The 20511-nt window shown below is 34.6% G+C and overlaps 1 protein-coding gene across 2 annotated transcripts in view; it reads left to right on the forward strand.

The window, feature by feature from the left end:
* Positions 1-20511, forward strand: part of ZNF451 (zinc finger protein 451) — an 80817-nt gene that overhangs the window by 33298 nt on the left and 27008 nt on the right. For both annotated transcript variants that reach the window (XM_045844227.1, XM_045844226.1), the window contains exons 6-11: positions 1811-1961; positions 4492-4618; positions 11350-11503; positions 11940-12087; positions 15471-17077; positions 19689-19829. In XM_045844227.1, coding sequence (XP_045700183.1) covers positions 1811-1961; positions 4492-4618; positions 11350-11503; positions 11940-12087; positions 15471-17077; positions 19689-19829 — 2328 coding nt within the window. The remainder of the gene's footprint in view (positions 1-1810; positions 1962-4491; positions 4619-11349; positions 11504-11939; positions 12088-15470; positions 17078-19688; positions 19830-20511) is intronic.

Consider the following 20511-nt stretch of genomic DNA (forward strand, 5'->3'; position numbering starts at 1 on the left):
ATGAACAAATAAAATCTTTAAAAAATTGCCCTAATTCTGACTGCATTTAAAAATTGTATTGTCATTTAATGCCCCTAAGATTAAAGTGTAATGCAGTGCTGTTCATTGTTTGTTGGCAGAGCACATTCATAATCGTTTTGGCAGCTTTTAAATGTGGTATTCCCTACAGAAGCATGAAAACAGAAGCATGAAAAGGCAGTTGAAACTTTAAGCATATATAACCATTTGGGGATCTTAAGACTAGTGATGTTAAAGGAATAATATTCTACTCTAGTTAAATGCTCAGGGGCTTTGAAGAAACTTGGCAAAGATATACCCAGTTTTCTGTTGTATGAAATATTTAAGGCATTTAATTTAAACAATCCACAAGAAACAATAAAGGAGAGTCAAAAATCAAACTCTTTATATTAGAATCCTCCTGGCAGTTATATAATTCTTTACTTACACAACATAATTCTAAATTTTCCACTTATGCTATGTATTGGGAGTTCTATGAGAATGATATTTGGCCAAGGGTATTAGTATATAAGAGTTGTGTGACTGTAAGACCAAAATTATAAAGAAAAGGGATGAAGAATGGGCCAGGATAAGAGGGAATTAAGAGAAGGTAATGATGGACAAACTGATGGGTTAGCCAGAAAGTTTTAGGATTTTTTGTACGATGGCTCTAGTAATGCTTAGTTGTCTTTAACGTCATTCAAAACAATTTTGTTAGACTGTATTGTGATAGCTGTCATATCAGCATGCATTTAAAAAAACTTACCAAAATTGGTAAAATTTTGTGCAGCCATTTTAATATTGAAGATATGCAACATTTTCATTGTATTATGCTTTATGATATCAAGGAATGTAATAACAAAACTGAAACACACAAAAAAAGATTTGTGCAGTGTATGGAGAAGGTGCTGTGACTAATTGAACATGTCAAAAGTGGCTTGTGAAGTTTCTTGATACTGTTGACATTTTGGCCAAATAATTCTTCACTGTGGGGTTGTCTTGTACATTGGAAGATGTTTAGCAGCACTTGGGCCTCTACCCACTAGAAGCCAATAGTGGGAGATAGCCGACACACTCAAAATATCCAAATTAGTAAAGTTACTGGTGAAAATGAACAATGTGTCTTTTATTTTACGAAAGAAACAAATGGACTTTTTGTCCAACCCAATATTTTCTAATTGGTTTTGAAAGGAGAAAAAGGGAAGGGACAAAATAGGATAAATATAAAGAAGACAATGACAAGTAAATCTTTGCTTTGTGTTCTATAAATATGTTATTGCTGACACCTGCATTACTTGATGTCCAGGCTAGAGCTTCCTTGTTCTCTCTGCCTCTCCCCACTCTCTCAGTTACATTGTTGAATGAACTTTTCATAGAACCCATATCCTCTATTATATAGCCACTATAATGTATTTAAGACAGTTAAAAGAGAAAATAAGAGTTAGAAGAAAAGATCTTTTATAAATGAGATCTTGTAAACTTTTATAAATGAAAAGGGAGGTAGGGTTTCTGTAGAGCAACTGATTTTCTAATGCATTTGATCTTTGATATTTCTTGGATGTTTAATTTAAGGAAACAGATTTTTTTCCTCCAGAGAAGGCTATTTGAAGATGTTGACTGCTTTCCTCGTCCCAAATAACTATGTACTTTTAGTTTATTATCTCTTTTATAAGAGAGCTTATAAACATTTAATTATGATATACCTGGTTGATGCCATATCATAATTTTCATTGTTTTGTCATAATTTTGATTACCAGTCCAAAGTATAAATATCTGAAATAGGAACTTAAGATTTTATATTCTGATGATGCAGGACTCAAAACAGGCACAATTAATTCTGGAACAAAAAGTTCATTCCGAAGAGGAGGCCAAATGCGGGTGTCTGGGAAGCCAATTTCATGTCCCATAATGCACTGTAACAAGGAATTTGATAATGGGCACCTTCTCTTAGGACATTTAAAAAGGTAAGCATGATATTCGGAACAGTGGATGCTAAAGATCAAGTGACTTACAAAGTGATTTCATAAAATGAAAGCATGATGTGCCTCTGTCATTGTGATTATAGCTTTATATTCCAAATTCAAATTGTTTTGTGGTGTTATGATGTAATTATTTACAATTACATTTCTTAGGTTTCTTAGAAGGCTTGATGAAGTCAGATTCTTCTAGTGATATTTTGTCTTTAAAGGCATGTAGCTTTGAAATATGTACTTATTTCTAAATTTCTCATACAGTTCTGGACAGAGTTTTTTCATTGCTGTGCAATTGGATCAATTTTAGAGATACCCACCCCATAAATGTGAATTTCAAGAGGCATGAAACACAGATGTTTAGCCTAAAGAAAGCTAATATAGCATTGCAAAATAAATGCTAAAGGCAAACCAAATGTAGCAAAATTAACAATAAATATTCTATTTATGAAACCCATCTTATTAATTTACTAGATTTTTGAATAGTAGAGCATGAGAAAGTAAATATCAAGAAAGACAGTATTAAAGTAATTAAATATCTTCACAATCCCTTTCTGATATTGACTAGTTCAAAGATGGGAATTGAGAGGAAATCTGAGTCATTGTCTTTTCCATATGTTTCATCCTATTTATGCCTTACTTTACCAAGAGAGGTTTCTAGGGGCAGCTTCAGCATTCTATAAATAAGTGGGTAGTGTGCTGTACCTTAACTATTTTAGAAAGTCCTCAAGGCAGTTTAAAATGACAAATTTTTTACATGGTTAAAATGAACATTGAAAGGATTAAAAGCCATTTTTAGGAAACAGGTGTGTGCCAGAAATCTTGACTTGAGCTTATTATTTCAGTGGCTCATTTTATTTTTTATTTTTATTTTTTATTTTCAATTATACATTTTATCAAAAATAGTTAATTTAAAATGTATACACTTGTTGGGAACCGCCCTGCCTGGTATCAGAAGCTGTAACCCCCGCCAAGGCTAAGGCTGAGGGAACTACCTTGGACCGTAAGCCACCAAGGAGACAGGCTTATCTCCCTGGCAGGAGCGCTGCTTCTGCTACTTCATCCATAACTGGCCCCCAATGCTTGATCGGTTAGCCAGTGAAGGGTAAGATTCCCCAAGGGGGGAATGACCTAAGACAGGCATGATCACGTGGGAGGCCCCCAAGGAAGGACTTTGGGGGCTATAGCAAAAGGGGGTGATGGACCCTTGCCCCTTGGCTTTGACAAAGCCTGAGTGCTCATTGTCTGTGAGAAAATCTCCTTATCTCTTGGTTGCCTTAGTTCCCTTGCTCCACCTAAGCCTGAAACAATGACAGGGTGGTGCAGCACTGTGCTGGAAAGGGCGGGTTCCCTGAGTGATCAGGCCTAAGAAAGAATATGTAAAATCCTGTGAAACCTGCTTTATTTAGAATGCTCTCAATTGAATGATAAGGGTCTAAGGAAGAAGTAAGTTTGTTCCTTAAAGTTTTTTATAGCTCTTTGACCCTGACTCAAAATAGGCCCTCAGACTTCCTTGTTATCTATTGTTTGATCCTTACTTCCTAGCAATGAGTAATGAGCTTTACCTGAATTCTTATGCAAATGAACCCAATAACAGGCGCTATCCCCTAGGGGCGCTCTTCCTTAGGGAGGGTGGCCATGGCACTCCCCACTAGAGAGAGTGGTTGATCCGTCCCTGTTTCCCCACAGGACTGGGTTGTCTCTGTGTATGTTTTTCTCATGTCTTGACGAGCCATCCACAGTGTTCCTCGGTCACTGCTGGTCAGTGGCTGCAACATACATTATTAAAAAAACATGTTTTGGTACAATACTGAACTTTTCATACATGGATAGTTTAAATTTTACTTACTCTTAAGCAAAGTGGCACCTTTATTTTCCTTGATAAACATTTTGCTTAAGAGTTGAGTCTCTATTGCCTTTTGGTGAAACTTCATGAGATTTGATATCCTTAAGTAATTAAGGCTTCACAGCTCACCAAAGAAAAAAGTTAAATTAGCAGAATTACTGCCTATTCACATTTGACAGTTGTGATCTGCCTTGGAGAAAGGCAGCCTTAGTGGATGCCTTTATCTCCTCAAGGAAAGTGTACCTCCTATTGACACTCAGCCAAGGTCATAGCAAATATCCTTTCTTCCTCAGTTTTCATGGTCTCCAGTGGTTCATTTTAAATTATTTGTGAGCTTTATGGTAAACAAGTCAAGAAGAAAAGATGGTGAGTATATAGTTTTCAAACTGGAAGTTTACCAGTTTGGCAAGACATTCCTAAATATATTTTATGGGATCTTGAGATCATTAATGAAATCTTAAGCTAACTGTTAGTCACTGTCTAAGGGATTGTTTGGCTTATGCAAATCACTTGATATTTCCTAAATATGAGAAACATTATTTAATATTTCAGTAAAAATGTATAAAGTTCTGAGTGTGTGTGTGTGTGTGTGTGTGTGATTAGCTTAACAAATGAAGCTAAATAGCTCTGCCCTTAGAATGTGGGCTTTTTTAATGTTACCCCTCTTTTGCCAAGTAGGTTTGATCACTCTCCATGTGACCCAACAATTACACTACATGGACCTTTCATCAATTCCTTTGCTTGTGTAGTATGTTATAAAAATTTTGCTACTCAACTACAATATAGGGAGCATCTTTTTTCTAAGGTAAGAACATGTCCTAAGTTAAGAGAAAGTATTATTTTTCTTGCTACTGTTAAAATTGCAATCACCAGTGATACACGTAGGATCAAAATTGTGATTGTGAAGAATAAAATGAATTAGAACATTAAATTTTGTGGTCAGGTAAACTTGATATTGGAAAACTAGCAGTCCTAAAGATTATCACAGAACCCTTCCTTGTTTGGACTTGCTTTATGAAGTTACCTTACCTTATTTAAGATGCCCTGTGAGTTAGTCTTAAGTCCACTGCTTTTCACTGCCTGTTAAAATGTTGGAGCCATGTACTGAATAACAGTTCTTTTATTAATGCTAGCATTAAGAAATAGATCTAGTACTTAAAAGGCGTTGTTATGTAACTTTCATTAAGTGTTATAACATCTCAAGGAACATGAGTTGGTTCCTGATATATGAAAATCCATGAAATGTAGAACTCTGTAACAAGTATTTACTATATTTGATATTAGATACAGCTCTCAATAAATGCTTCTTTTAAAATTTATTTAAAAAAATTTTTATTGATTATGCTATTACGATTGTCCCAATTTTTCCCCCTTTGCCCCCCTCCACCCACACCCCCAGCTCCTTCTGGTGACCCCCTCCTTTGTTCATATTCATGGGTCACGCATATAAGTTCTTTGGCAACTCCATTTTCTGTAATTGCTCTTAACATCCCCCTGCTTATTCTGTAATATCAATTTATGCTTCTTAATCCCTTCACCTTCTCCCCCATTCTCTCAGACTCCCTCCCCACTGGCCACCATCCCAAAGATCTCCATATCTGTGATTCTTTTTCTGTTCTGCTTGTTTGCTTAGTTTGTTTTTAGATTCAGTTATTGATAGTTATGTATTTATTGCCATTTTAATGTTCATACTTTTGATCTTTTTTTTCTTAAATAAGTCCCTTTAACATTTCATGTAATAATGGTTTGGAGATGATGAACTCCTTTAACTTGACCTTGTCTAGGAAGCACTTTATCTGCCCTTCAATTCTAAATTATAGCTTTGCTGGATAGAGTAATCTAGGTTGTAGGTTCTTACTTTCCATCACTTTGAATACTCCTTGCCAAAATTTCTAGCCTGCAAAGTTTCTTTTAAGAAGTCAGCTGACAGTCTTCTGGGAACTCCTTTGTAGGTAACTCTTTGCTTTTCTCTTGCTGCTTTTAAGATTCTCTCTTTATCTTTAACCTTTGACATTTTAATTATGATGTGTCTGGGAGTGGGCCTGTTTGCATCCATCTTGTTTGGAACTCTCTTTGCTTCCTGGGCTTGCATGTCTGTTTCCTTCACCAAATTAAGGAAGTTATCTTTCATTATTTTTTCAAATAGACTTCCAATTTATTGCTCTTTCTCTTCTTCTGGTGCCTCTATGGTGGGAATGTTGGAACACTTGAAGTTATCCCAGAGGCTGCTTACACTGTCCTTGGTATTTTGGATTCTTTTTTCTTTTTTTTTTTTAAAAAATAATATTTTATTGACTGTGTTGTATAGTTGTCCCATTTTTTTCTCCTTGTTATTCTGCTCTACCCTGCACCTCCCTCCCACCAGCATTCCCACACTTTAGTTCATGTCTATGAACTAAAGTTGTACATATAAGTTCTTTGGCTTCTCCCTTTCCTGTACTATTCTTAACCTCCCCCTGTCTATTTTGTACCTACCAATTATGCTGCTTATTCCCTGTACCTCTCCCCCTATTCTGCCTCCTCTCCATCCCTGCTGATAACCATCCATGTGATCTCCATTTCTGTAATTCTGTTCCTATCCTAGTTGTTTGCTTGGTTTGTTTTTGTTCTTGTTTTTTTTTTCAGGTTCAGTTGTTGATAGTTGAGTTTGTTGTCATTTTACTATTCATATTTTTAATTATCTTCTTTTTCTTAGATAAGTCCCTTTAACATTTCATGTAATAAGGACTTTGTGATGATCAACTTCTTTAACTTGACCTTATCTGGGAAACATTTTATCTATCTTTCCATTCTAAAAGATAGCTTTGCTGGATAGAGTAATCTTGGTTGTTGATCCTTGCATTTTATAACTGTAGCTCTTTCTTGCCTGTAGGGTTTTTTTTGTTTTGTTTTGTTTTTGAGAAATCAGCTGATGGTCTTATGGTAACTCCTTTGTAGGTAACTGTCTCCTTTCCTCTTGCTTTTTTTAAGATTCTGTCCTTATCTTTAATCTTGGGTAGTGTAATTATAATGTGCCTTGGTGTGTTCCTCCTTGGGTTCAATTCCTTTGGGAACCTCTGAGCTTCCTGGACTTCCTGGAAGTCTGTTTCCTTTGCTAGATTTGGGGGATTCTCCTTCACTATTTTTTCACATAAGTTTTCCATTTCTGGCTCTTCCTCTTCTTCTGGCACTCCTGTGGTTGGGATGTTGGAATGTTTAAAGTTGTTCTGGAGGTTCCTAAGCCTCTTTTCATTTTTTTGAATTCTTGTTTTTTCATTCTGTTCTGGTTGAATGTTTATTTCTTCCTTCTGGTCCAAATCATTGATTTGAGTCTTGGTTTCTTTCCCTTTATTGTTGGTTCCCTGTATATTTTTCTTTATTTCACTCTGCATAGCCTTCACTTTTTCCTCTATTTTGCATCCATACTCAACCATTTCTGTTAGCATCCTGATTACCAATGTTTTGAACTCTGCATCTAATAGGTTGGCTATCTCTTCTTACTTACTTCTATTTCTGGAGCTTTGATCTCTTTCATTTGTGCCATGTTTTTTTTTTTGTCTTAGAGTACCTGTTACGTTGTAAGGGGCCAAACCTTAGGTATTTGCCAGGGTGGGGCAGCCCTCTTTGTTGTGTTGCAGTGCTATATGTGGTGGAGGAGCCGGAGAGAGAACAGTGCTGCTAGCTTGGCTCTCAGCCGGCTTTCGTTCACTTTCCCCACTACCCACAATCAAATTGGGCCCTTCTGGTGCTGATTCCTGGGTAGGAGGGTTTGCTATGTTTTAGGACCCCGTGGATCTCTCCAACAAACTCTATTTTGACGCTGGGAGTTTCTTCCGCCACTGCAACCCCCACAGGTTTTTACAGCCAGAGGTTTTGATACTTCATTTCCTGCGCTGGAACCCTGGGTTGTGCAGTCTGTCTCACATTCCCAGTTGTTCCTCCTAGTTTATCTGCACACAAATGTGGGACCACCTGGTCCTCCAGCCACCACCTTGCAGTGTGTGCTCTCCACCCCGGCTGCCCATCTGGATGAAGGTTTCTTCTTTAACTCCTTGGTTGTCGGACTTCCATATAGTTTGACTTTCTGGCAGTTCTGGCTATTTTTTGTTTTTAAATTTTTTGTTGTCCATTTGGTTGTGCAAGGAGGCAAAGTATATCCATTTGTACTTCTGTCCTGGCCAGAAGTCCTAATAAATGCTTCATATTCTTTGGAATGTGTCACAAGGACACTGCAGAAAACTAGTATGTATTAGCTTATAATTGCCTCTCTTGAATCAGCCATAAGAGGTTGCTAGAAGATTGTATACCAGTGAGTTCTATTTTATAAAGATGGCATTCTTCAGTGAGAGTGAAATTATCCACAATTTGCATTGTTCATGCTTCCCTCCCCTTTTCCTTTCATCTCCAATTTCTTCTATCTAGACTAGTACTCTCAAACTTCAATATGTGCATGAATCACTTGTTAAAATGCAGTTTCTGACAAGTAGATCTGTGGTGGGGCCTTAGATTCAGGATTTCTAACAAGCTTGTAAGTGATGTCAGTGCTGCTGGGTCACACTTTCAGTAGTAAGTGTCTAGTGTTTTTTGACATTAAAGTTGTCCAATGGATATATCACTAGATAGCTTCCTGTTTTTCTCCTTTCTTGGTTGTGGTGGTGGTGGTAGACATGGTGTAAGTTTCAGTGTGCCTCAAAGGCACATAGGTACTACCACTTTCTCGTTCTGTTCCTAGGGTCATTCTGTCATCAAAGGTTATTTTCCCCCTTGATAGCCTGTTTTTCCTAGCCCTAGGAAACCAGTAACGTGCTTTCTGTGTTTATGCTTTTACCTTCTCTGGACTTTTCATATAAATGGAATCATAGCATATGGCCTTTTTTGTGATAAGATTCTCTCACTTAACATATTTTTAAGGCTCCTCCATGTTCTAGCACGTATCAGTACCTCATTCCTTTCTATTGCCAGATAATGTTCCATTATACAGATATATGCCATATTTTGTTTATCAATTCATCTAGTTGGTGAACACAAGCATGTAAGTCTTTGTGTGGACATATGTATTTACATCTCAGATGAGTTAAATCATTGGGTCATATGGTAATTATGTTTAATTTTTTGAAGAATTGCTAAATTATTATACAACACACTATACCATTTTATTTTCTCACCAGCGAGATATGCAGTTCCAATTTCTTCACATCCTTGCCAACTCTTATTAACTATCTTTTAACATAGCCATCTTAATGGGTATGAAGTAGTACCTTATTGTTGTTCTACTTTTTAAAATATATATACACACAGTTTTATGGCATATTTTATTTTAATGTAACCAGAAACATAATGGTACAAAAAAATGTAAGTACTTGAATCAAACATTATATTTCCCGTTCCTTCTTCTAGTTTGTAGACAGTCTTTGCAAATATGCTGTACTTATATAATAGGTATAGTCCAAAAAAATTTTATGTAGAACTACATGTTTGTTCTGTTGAGCAAACTGTTTAAAAAAAATTATATTGAATACATTTATAACTCACAGTTAAACTAAAAATTATCTTATTTTCTTAGTTTAGTGTTCTTTATTATGACACATTTGTATAAATTTGTGCTTAATAAATGCCTTTAGTGCTCTTATAATTTAGAAACTTCTAATGAAATGCAAAATATCTTCATGGTGTGATCTTTTGTGTGGTACCCACCAAATTAAAACAGGTTGAGGAATAATGGAAAGGGCATAGAATTTATAACCAAAGATATAAAGCTGTGTTAGAATGGTAGCCCTGTCTCTTCTAAGGTTATTCCTTGGTTGGGGGGACTGGTAATTTTATTGACTTATCTAATTTTCAATTTTCTTATTTGTAAATAATGAAAATAGTGATTCATGGGGTTATTATAAGGATTAAGTGAAAAAACACATCTGGAATCCTAATATGGTGCTAGACATGTGCTCAATATAAATGTAAATTTGCTCTTCCTCCTCTTGTTGCATTTCATAAGACTACACAAACTATTTTGATATCCTTAATGTAAATTTAAGATAGTATATTTAAGAGGACACAATACAACATTTAAGGTTATTATTCTAAAGACTATTAACAGGAAGTGAAATTATACAGTGGAATATATGTATATATTCCATTGCTTGTATGTGTACACAATACACATACACATACACGCACACACAAATACACACTTAAAAATATTTCCAGTTTTGGGATAAAGGAGGCTCTTACCAAGTTTGGAAACTTAGATTCTAGAAAAGACATACCTGTTTGACTATATCAAAATTTTAAAGTGAGCATATACAAAATTAAGAAACAGATGTTTGAAAATATTTGCAAAATAGAGGATGAGACAAAGCATTTTGATAATAGCCCTGGCTGGTGTGTCTCAGTGGATTGAGCACCAGCCTGTGAACCAAAGGGTTGCCAGTTCGATTCCCAGTCAGGGCACACGACCAGGTTACAAGCCAGGTCCTCAGTGGGGGGGCATGTGAGAGGCAACCACACACTGATGTTTCTGCCCCTCTCTTTCTCCCTCCTTTCCCCTGTCTAAAAATAAATAAATAAAATCTTTAAAAAAAGTTTTGATAATAAAGTTGATCAGTAGGAGAGAAAATAAAAACAGTGAAATATGAGGCTAAAGAAGGTGAATAAGCAATCTCCACAGAATTGTGTGAATAAATGCTCACACTCACTAGTAGACAGGAAGTGCAACTGAAGTAGCAATGAATATCACAACATCTGTTACACTGCAAAAATAATAGCTATTGCTGCCAGGGTAGGAGATAGGTGAATTGGTAGAGCCATTTCAAAAAGTAAGCATACAATGTCTTTTAATATTCAAATAATACACCTTTTAACCCAATAGGACCATTTCTGATAATGAGAGAAAAGCACCTATAAATAAGGATATATATTCAAGTATGTTTACAACATTGTTGTTTATAATGGCAAAAAAAAGTCCTCAAAATGAATACTTTACTAAATCATAGCTAATCCACAGCATGGAGTAATTGGCAGCCATTAAGAAGAATGAGTTAAAGCTATAGCAATTGATTTTTAGGTATTTCCATTAGGTATTGTCGAATTGGGAAACTAAGAGGCAGAAAAGTCTAAGTTGAAAATATTTGATAAAACATTAGGAATTCCCCTTGTATATTTATTTATATATGTGTAAATTGTTAAGCATGAAGCAATTTATGGATAAATACACATTTGTAACATAGGTTATATTGCATAGTAAAGTGAACAAAGCAAAACATTAGAAAAAGTACTTGATATGAAAACATTTACACATCTATGTAACATTGCATGTGTGTGTATGTAAAAGAGGAAAATAGAGTAAATATACCTTTGTACATTTATTGTCACAGAAGGATGGTTATAATCTGTTTTCAAGGAAAAATTAAATATTTTACATATGGGACCTCTTTTAAGATACAAAAAGCTCCAACTGATAGAAAATATTCCAAATAATAAATATCATGAAAGTTGATTTTAAGAAGTTGAATACTGATTGATTTTTAGTTGTCTATAATTCAGCTTTGCTTTTTATTTTAGGAAGCTGCAGATGATGGACATAAAAACAACCTTCTTCCTCAGATTATTCAGTGTTTTGCGTGTCCAAATTGCTTCCTTCTTTTTAGCAGCAAGGATGAGTGTTTGAAGCATATGTCTGGAAAAAATCATTTCTATCAGCATTTTAAACTAGGTGGTATGTTCATACTCTGTTATCTGGAAGGTATTAAACTGCTTTAATTTTTGCAGATTTATCATACTTCTGAGATAATTTTTGAGGTTACTTATTCCTCACTTTAGTGTGAAAATCAGAAAGTGAAAGATTAAAAATTTTTTTTTTAAAGACTCTCAGTGTTTATCTGTGCCTAAGAATAAGGCTTAACTTATTTTAAAGAATGAAGATAAACTTGGGGAGAAAACATCCATTCAGAATAATGTTTTTAAATATCCATGATATTTGGGAAGTTGAGAGTTTTTCAGCGTAATTTGTGCCTAAGGCTAGGAAATGACTAGATTTGTATTACATGAATAACTATCTTCTACTTAGTCCAGCTGACATTGAGGAAGGCAAAAGGGAGGGAATGTTGGTCACTCTCCTGTCTTTGCAAGTTACGGTTTATTTTGTCTTTCAGATGGCAAGGGAATACCATATCCAATTTCATTTCCATCTTTTGCAAAGAAACTTTTGATTTCTCTGTGCAAAGATGTTCCATTTCAAGTTAAGTGTGTGGCCTGCCACCAGACACTGCGTTCCCACATGGAGCTCACTGCCCATTTCAGGTTTGTACAGGTCTAGTCTTGGGCAGGAAGGGAATCCTGCCTAATAAGCTCTTCACTGGTGGGATTCAACAAATACTGTTCTATTCCATGTTTCTCTCCTTTTAACCTGAGAGAATTTGCCTGGATGTAAATTAACCAAATTAGCATAATGAAAGAAATTAGAGGTGTTGAACAAGTAGGTAAATGGATATTGCTATAAATGTAAAACAAGCTAGTAGTTCTAAGTTCTGTGTGTAATTTTTCTCTGTGTGTTCTGTGAGTGTTTGTGTAGGGAAGGAGAGGGTTAAAGTAGAGTCTTGGCTTTAAGTCAACCAGAATGGAACATAATATCATATACATGTGAAAGGTTAAATTTTAGTGAAAGGCCAAATTTATCAAATAATCAAGAGGATTTCAGTATGAATTTTTTTATCTATTCAGTGGAAATTATCAAGCAATATATAAAGGGAAAACTGTATAATAAACCCCTATATACCTTTCATGCAGCTTAAGTAGTTATCAACACATGGCAGTGGTGTTTGATTTATATTCTCACCCTTTGCCAATTTTTGAAGCGAATCATGTCATTTTATCTGTAAATATTTTCAAAGGTATATATAAATGATGAGGACTCTTTTAAAAAATTAATAGCATTGTCATACCTTACAAATTAATAGTTTTTAAATGTCATCAAATACCTGGTTAATTATCAAATTTCCCTGATTATCTCTTGAAATATTTTACATTTGGCTTTTGGAATCCTGATTCAAACATAGTCTGTTCTTTGGCATATAGATGCTTTGTCTCTTAGGTCTCCTTTTTTTCTATTATTCCTTTAAAATGCATTAAAAGTTTATCTACAGTTGAATTTATTTAAACAGAACAATTGTTTTTATAACCCTTCAGGTAAAATATCTCGATAAAAATGCAGAGTATAATTACTTTGTATATACTCAGTATAATTACTGAGGTTAACAGGTCCTGGTTCTGACTTGTATTTTATGAGTTCAAATCCCGGTTCTGCTTTTATTTCTATGAATTTTTTATTATGGAAATTTTTAACTGTATGAAATCAGTAGACTAGTACAATGAATCTCCATTTACCCATCACTCAGCTTCAGTAATAATCATTACTGCCATTCTTATTGTATTTATATACATCTTGTTTTATTTATACCCCTTAAATTTTAAAATTCTTTGTATTTGAGGTAGAATTTAAATTTGCTGAAGTGTACGAATGTTAACTTGTATGATTTTGACAAATGGCTACATCTATTTAACGCATACTTTTATCATAATATACCTCTCTGTGGAAAATTCCATTGGGTCCCTTCCCAATCTTTTTCTACCCTCTCATTTCCAAGCAGTCTTTGTTCTAATATTTCTTATACCTTACATTTGTTTTTTTCTCCTTGAGTTTTATGTAAATGGAATATACAGTATCATGTGTACTCTTTTGTGTTTGTTATAGTATCTGTGAGATTGATCCATATTGTTTAGTACACTGTTACTTTTTACTGATGAGAAGTATTTTATTTTATGAATATAGCACAATTTGTTTATTTTCATGTGGATTTTTGAGTTATTAGCTATTGTGAATAAAGCTGCTATGTATATTTTACAAGTCTTTTTTCTTTTTTATTTATTGTTTATGCTGTTACAGTTCCTGCTTTTTATCTCTTTCCCCAATTCTACCAAACCCCACCCTATGTACAAGTCTTTTTATGAATATATGTTTCATTTCTCTTGGATGAATATCTAGGAGTAGAATTGATGGGTCAAAGAGTAGTTGTGTATTTAGTTTTATAAACTACTAAACGTTTTTTCAAAGTTTTACTAGTGTGTGTTTCTAGCAGCAAGGTGCAAAATTCCAGTTACCCTACAGCCTTGTCAAGGTTTGGTAATGTTAGTCTTTTTCATTTTAGCTATTTTGAGTGTCTCATTATGGTTTTAATCTGCATTTCCCTGTTGAATAATGATGTTAGGCATTTTGTCATGTACTTATGGGCCATTCATTTATTTTTGTGAAGTGTCTGTTTGAGTCTTTTGCCTACCTTAAAAATTAGATTTGGAGTTGTAGTTTTTATATATTATATCTTTTGTCAGGTATAAGTACTGTGATTGTATTCTTTCCCAATCTCTCATACATATTCATATTATTAATTGTGGTTTTTGATGAGCAGAAGTTTTTAATCCCATTAAGTGTAATTTATTGATTTTTTTTTTCATTTTGCTTTTGCTGTCCTGAGAAACCTTTGCTTATTCTTGCTTCAGGAATATATTTTTTAATTTACTTCATTGTTTTTAAAAGTTCAGCTTTTTAAAAGCTTTTGCATGTTTTCCTATAATCTCTTAAAAAATTTTTGTTGATCTTTAAGCAACCAGCATTTGATTTCACTGATGATTGATTCTCTGTTGTTTGCCCATTTTTTCACTTTGTTGATTTCTGTTTTTAAACTTTGAGTTTCATTTGCTTATCTTTTACTAGCTTCTTAAGGTAGAAGTTTAGATTAACTTTGGACCTTTTTTTATGTAAACATTTAAAGTTACAATCTGAATCCCTCAGATTTTTATAGTTTGGTTTTATTTTCATCAAGTTAAAAATATTTTACCTTTTCTCTTTTGATATTTTCTCTGACCCATAGATTTACTAGAAAGGTGTCATTTAATCTCTAAAGATTCAGGTATATAATTTCCAAATATTTAGAGATTTTTATTATTATTTCTTGTTTCCGGTTTAATTCCACTATAACTAAAGATCATACTTTGTGTAGTTTTCCACTTTTAAAATATATTAAATAGATGGGATGGTAGGAGGTCTGTTCTCTTTGGAGGTAAATAGTGAAAGGAAGACAGCTGAAGTAAAGTTCCATTTTTCCGTTCCCTAGAGAAGCTGATTTGTTTTGAGTTTATTTTTGGAATAGTATGTGGTCTTTTAATTGAGGTTGATTTTTTAGTATAAAAGTACCTATGCACATGATGTAATTCTCACATAAAGTAAATCAGTTCTTGAGGAATAGGTAACAGGTTATTGAGAATGTTACCATAGTATTCCATAGTATACCATACTAATTAAACACAGTTTAATTATCATAGAGAAGTTAATAATTTGCTTGTCTGATAAGGTCCTGTATCATTTGATATTGTTTCTAGTTTTCTAAAGTTTTTCTGAAATTTTTTTTTGATCTCTTGATTCTAGTTTTACCCCTTTTGTATAAAGGATAGAAAGAGACAAGGATAGTTGTACCTTGAGATGATAGAATATTATATAGCTTGCATCTTTATTGAAAAATATCTCAGTGCTTATGTGTGTACATTGTTTATGTTATAATTTTTGCAATAAAAGCAGGGATACTGTATTTAGAAAATACTTATGAAAGAGTTTATTTTCTTACCCACTTTAGAGTTCGTTGTCGGAATGCTGGTCCTGTAGCTGTAGCTGAGAAAACCATTGCCCAGGTTGCAGAGAAATTCATATTAAGAGGTTATTGTCCAAATTGCAACCAAGTCTTTCTGGATGAAACCAGTACCCGAAATCACAAGCAGAATTTAGGACACAAAGTTCGAGTTATTAACTCAATGGAAGAGTCAGTCTTACTTTATTGCTACAGCAGTGAAGGAAACAAACCTCCTTCTGACTTGAATCTCTTGCTAGATCAATCAAAATTTTCATCACTTAAGAGAACTATGTCTCTTCAAGAATCTAGCTCACAAGACTGCAATACCATTCCAAAGAAGAAGATTAATTTAGAAGATAAAAGCCATGAAGGTACGTTTTGTGTCCAGAAAGAAAAGTCAGTTGCTAAAACCTGGTTTTGTGAATGCCATCAACGATTCCCAAGTGAAGATTTAGTGGAAAAGCATGTTTTCTCAGCAAATACAATGTGTTATAAATGTGTGGTCTGTGGAAAGGTGTGTGAAGATTCAGGGGTCATCCGTTTACATATGAGCCGGATTCATGGAGGGGCACATTTAAATAACTTTCTCTTCTGGTGTCGAACATGCAAAAAGGAGTTAACAAGGAAAGAGAGCATCATGACACATGTGACTGAATTTCATAGTGGTCACAGATATTTTTATGAGATGGATGAGGTAGAAAGTGAAACTGTGCCGTCATCCTCTACAGCACTGGGGAATAATTTGACTGCTAAGAATCCTCCTTCAACTATTACTATTATTGATCATTCACCATCAAACAGTCCTCCAAGGGGTAAATGGCAATGCCGAATCTGTGAAGATATGTTTGATTCCCAAGAATGTGTAAAACAGCACTGCATGTCTTTAGCAAGTCACCAATTTCATAGATATAGCTGTGCCCATTGCAAAAAGACTTTTCACAAGGTAGAAACACTGTACCGACATTGCCAAGATGAGCATAACAATGAGATAAGGGTTAAGTACTTTTGTGGGCTTTGTGATCTTACCTTTAATGTGGAAGAAGCATTTTTGAGTCATTATAAGGAGCACCACAGCATAGATTATGTGTTTGTATCAGAAAAAACTGAAGCTTCCATTAAAACTGAGAACGATTTTCCAGTACCAGAGACCGGTAACCTGTTAACCTGTGGCTGTCGTGAGAGTTACATCTGTAAAGTCAACAGAAAGGAAGATTATAGTAGATGTCTCCAAATCATGCTGGATAAAGGTAAATTGTGGTTTCGCTGCAGTTTGTGTTCAGTAACAGCACAGAATGTTGCTGACATGAACACTCATATCCATCAAGTGCATGGAGAAGAAAAGAGTGAGGAGCAGCAGCAGCAGTATGTAATCAAGTGTGGCACCTGCACCAAAACATTTCATGATCCCGAGAGTGCTCAGCAGCACTTCCATACAAAACATTGCTTTTTACAGAAACCCAATGTGGCTCATTTTGGATTTGAAAAAACAAGCCCGTACAAGTTTGCTGCCAGTGGCTCACGTACAGAGAGAAAACTGAAACAAGCATCAAGCTATCCCAAAAATTCAGACATGGAGAAAGGAGCAGAGAATGACCCCAGTTGTCAGAATATAGGTATGGCTTTACAAGAATGTCTGTGCAGGTTTCTGTTTTAACATGGAGACTTATATGTACTATAGCCATCAGTTTTGTGAAAGCTAATAATGATGCAGATTTAAAGCAAAAAAATATGATAGAATGATATGTTAGTTAATTACTATAGCATATGCTTTATAGGGATTTATATTCCTACTACATTCAGCCAGCCATTTTCTAAATGTAAGGGGACAAAGTGTATATGTTATCTTTAAATAATATGTATTTTAGATAACATTTTCTTTTTTAAAAGGCATGGGAATTTTGTGAGATGAAGGAAATTTACAGTGTTTTGGAAATTAAGATTTGAAAGTTATCCTGGACATATTATTATTTAGATTTTGGTTCATTCAAAAGATGATAAATCAACTAGAGTTCTTTTTGTTTCTATTTTGGCCTTATTCTATAAGTATGAGAAATCTTAAAGGTCACTTTAGGATTTGTATATTTTTGTTATGATTTTCTTGGAAGCAAAGCTTTTACTTACAGTTAAAGTAGGAATTAGAAGTAGAATTACAAGTGGTAGCAAGAAACGAGGAAGAGAAATGAGTTAAGGGTCCCCTTATTTGTACTTACTCTGGATTTTCTTCTTGCATATGGTAAGTACTTACTCTGGATTTTCTTCTTGCATATGGTAAGATTAAGTAAGTCAGTCTAGAAGAGGGCAATGTTTATATTTTGTTTGGAAATACAATTTGTTTTGTTTAGAGTATAATGTAAGTATATATCCTTTTTAAAAATTATTGAATTTATTGGGGTGACATTGGTTAATAAAATTATAGGTTTCAGGTGTACAATTCTCTAACACATCATCTGTATATTGCATTCTATGTTCACCTCCCTAAGTCAAGTCTCCTTCCATCACCATTTATTCTCTCTTTACCTTTATCAATTTCCCCCACCCCACTTTCCCTCTGGTAATCACCATACTGTTCTGTCTATGAGGGATTTTTTTGTTCTTTGTTTAATCCCTTCAGTGTAAATAATTAACTTTTGGTAAGTTTTACCACATAGAGTAGAGCCAATGAGGATAGGTGAAATTTTGGCTAATAAAATATTTTTATGAAATACTGACTTTTTATAAGCTGGGTCTCTATCACATGTAAATCTCAGCATCACCTTTAGTCATGGCATGCTTTATTTAAGAAATTATTAACTGACATACTACAAACCTATTTAACTATGCTCCAAAAAGTAAATCAGGGATCACCCCATTTTGTTTTCTCGTGCTTTTTTTCTATTGCTCTCCTGATTACTTTTTTTAAAAAGATTTTATTTATTTATTTATTATTGGAGAGAGGGGACAGGAGGGAGGTAGAGGGAGAGAAACATCAATCATTGATTGGTTCTCTCTTGCAAGCTACCAACTGGGGATCTGGCCTACAACCCAGGCATGTGCCCTGATGGAGAATTGAACCAGCGACCTTTTGTTTCACAGGCCAGTGCTCAATCCACTGAGCCCACACACCTGGAGCCTGATTACTTTTCAGGAATTTGGGGTGGTCTGTGTTTAGTAGAAGATGATTGTATTATCTAAATTTACAATTAGTGAGAATTTAAAGAAAATATATAAGATGATGTGTAGCTTGGAAGTGGGAAAGAGATGCAGTAGTATTTTTGAAGGAGTCTATTAGATGGAGCAGAAGCTATTCTAAAAATAATTTCACATTCCAAGGCTTGTATTGCTATCACTAGAAACTTCAAGGCTTTGTCAAGGTAGCAAAGTATGAAAGAAAGGTAGGCGAGGAAGAATGAGAGTTGCAGAATTGTGGAACATTGAAGAACCTGAGAGAACCAAGAAAGATATGTTTGTGGTGAAGGTACTGAAGTGCCACCAGTACCTATTATGCATCATTTTATGGTAGCAGGGTTATAGGTTATCTCATTTCTGCTCTCTAAGGTTTTTAATCACAGAGCTAGAGGGCTACTAATAAATTGGTCTAGATTAAGAAAAGCACACAAAATTCTGGTGGGGAGAACGTTCTTAGCAGGTAACCTTGAAGTTTTATTTTGATGGATGATGGTGCAAGATTTTGGTTAGCCTTAAAACTTGTTCTTCTAGCCCTGGCTGGTGCAGGTCAGTGGATTGAGCATGGGCCTGTAAACCAAAGGGTTGCTGGTTCAATTCCCAGTCAGGGCCTGTGCCTGGGTTGTAGGCCAGGTCCCCGATAGGGGGTGTGTGAGAGGCAACCAACCACACATCGATGTTTCTCTCCCTTTCTCCTTCCATTCTCCTCTCTCTAAAAATAAATAAGTAAAATCTTTTTAAAAAGTTATTTAAAAAATCTTGTTCTAGTATGTTAATTTTTTAAAATTCCTTTTATAAGTGATATTTTAAAAAACAGAGGAACAATGGCCTATATTTTTAGAAAGGATATATAATATTTCTGAAATATTTAGAATATTCTTATCTGATTTAAATCAGTACTGTATCATGTATAGGTTTGGACTTTACAAAAAGGTTTAGATAGAAATAACATACAAGACTAATGTTTTGCTTATTAGTTCTCTGATGTCTTTTAAACTTGAGAAATTAAAATGTTTTTGGCTAATTCTTACTGAATCCATGTTAATGTTTCTCTCTTCTTAGATGAAGTTGTTGAGCTTCCAGATTTGGATTACCTGCGAACCATGACTCATATAGTCTTTGTAGATTTTGATAACTGGTCAAACTTTTTTGGTCATCTACCAGGGCATCTTAACCAAGGAACATTTATTTGGGGCTTTCAAGGTATGGTTAATAATGAAAACATTTGAGACCCCCACTCTTTGTTTTTTTCCTTCGAATATGGTTTATTTTAAAGGATGCCTCTTGAGCCTTTGTGAATGGAATATACGAACATAATTGGAATGTTGTTCACTTTGCATTTATAGTTACTCTGCTAGGATATTTTTCTCTTTGCATATCTCTATAGAAAATGTTAGCTCTATTTGGTGATGCAAAGTTCGTGGATATATAGGTACAGATTGAAAAAGCCTTTATTTAATGCCTACAGTGTGCCAGGTACTATACTTGGTGTTAATACCTGCTTACCAATTTAAAAATATGAGGAAGTAGGCTGAGATGTTTATTTTTCCCAAAGTATAAAACTAATAAATAGCAGAGTTAGCTTTTGAACTTAGGTGTTGTGGCAACTATGTTACTGCTCAAAAAATGTGTGACTTTATTTAAATCTGTTCACAAAGCATTGACCAAACCTTGCAGAAAGACTTTTTCAATTTATAGAAGTTTAGTGTAATGAGCATCTAATATACTTCATGTTTGATAAGAAGTCGCACCTAAAGAGGAGGGCTGGACTTTAAGATAGAAATATACTGACCTGGATAAGTTAGCCAGTCAGCCTTTCACTAAGTCTAGCTTTGCTGATTGTCTGTCATGTCTCTCCACTGAACAACCATGACATATTTGTAAA

The sequence above is a fragment of the Phyllostomus hastatus genome, unplaced genomic scaffold, assembly GCF_019186645.2.
Source record: "Phyllostomus hastatus isolate PE091 unplaced genomic scaffold, TTU_PhHast_1.1 phas_contig_40, whole genome shotgun sequence".
In the NCBI taxonomy this organism is placed as follows: Eukaryota; Metazoa; Chordata; class Mammalia; order Chiroptera; family Phyllostomidae; genus Phyllostomus; species Phyllostomus hastatus.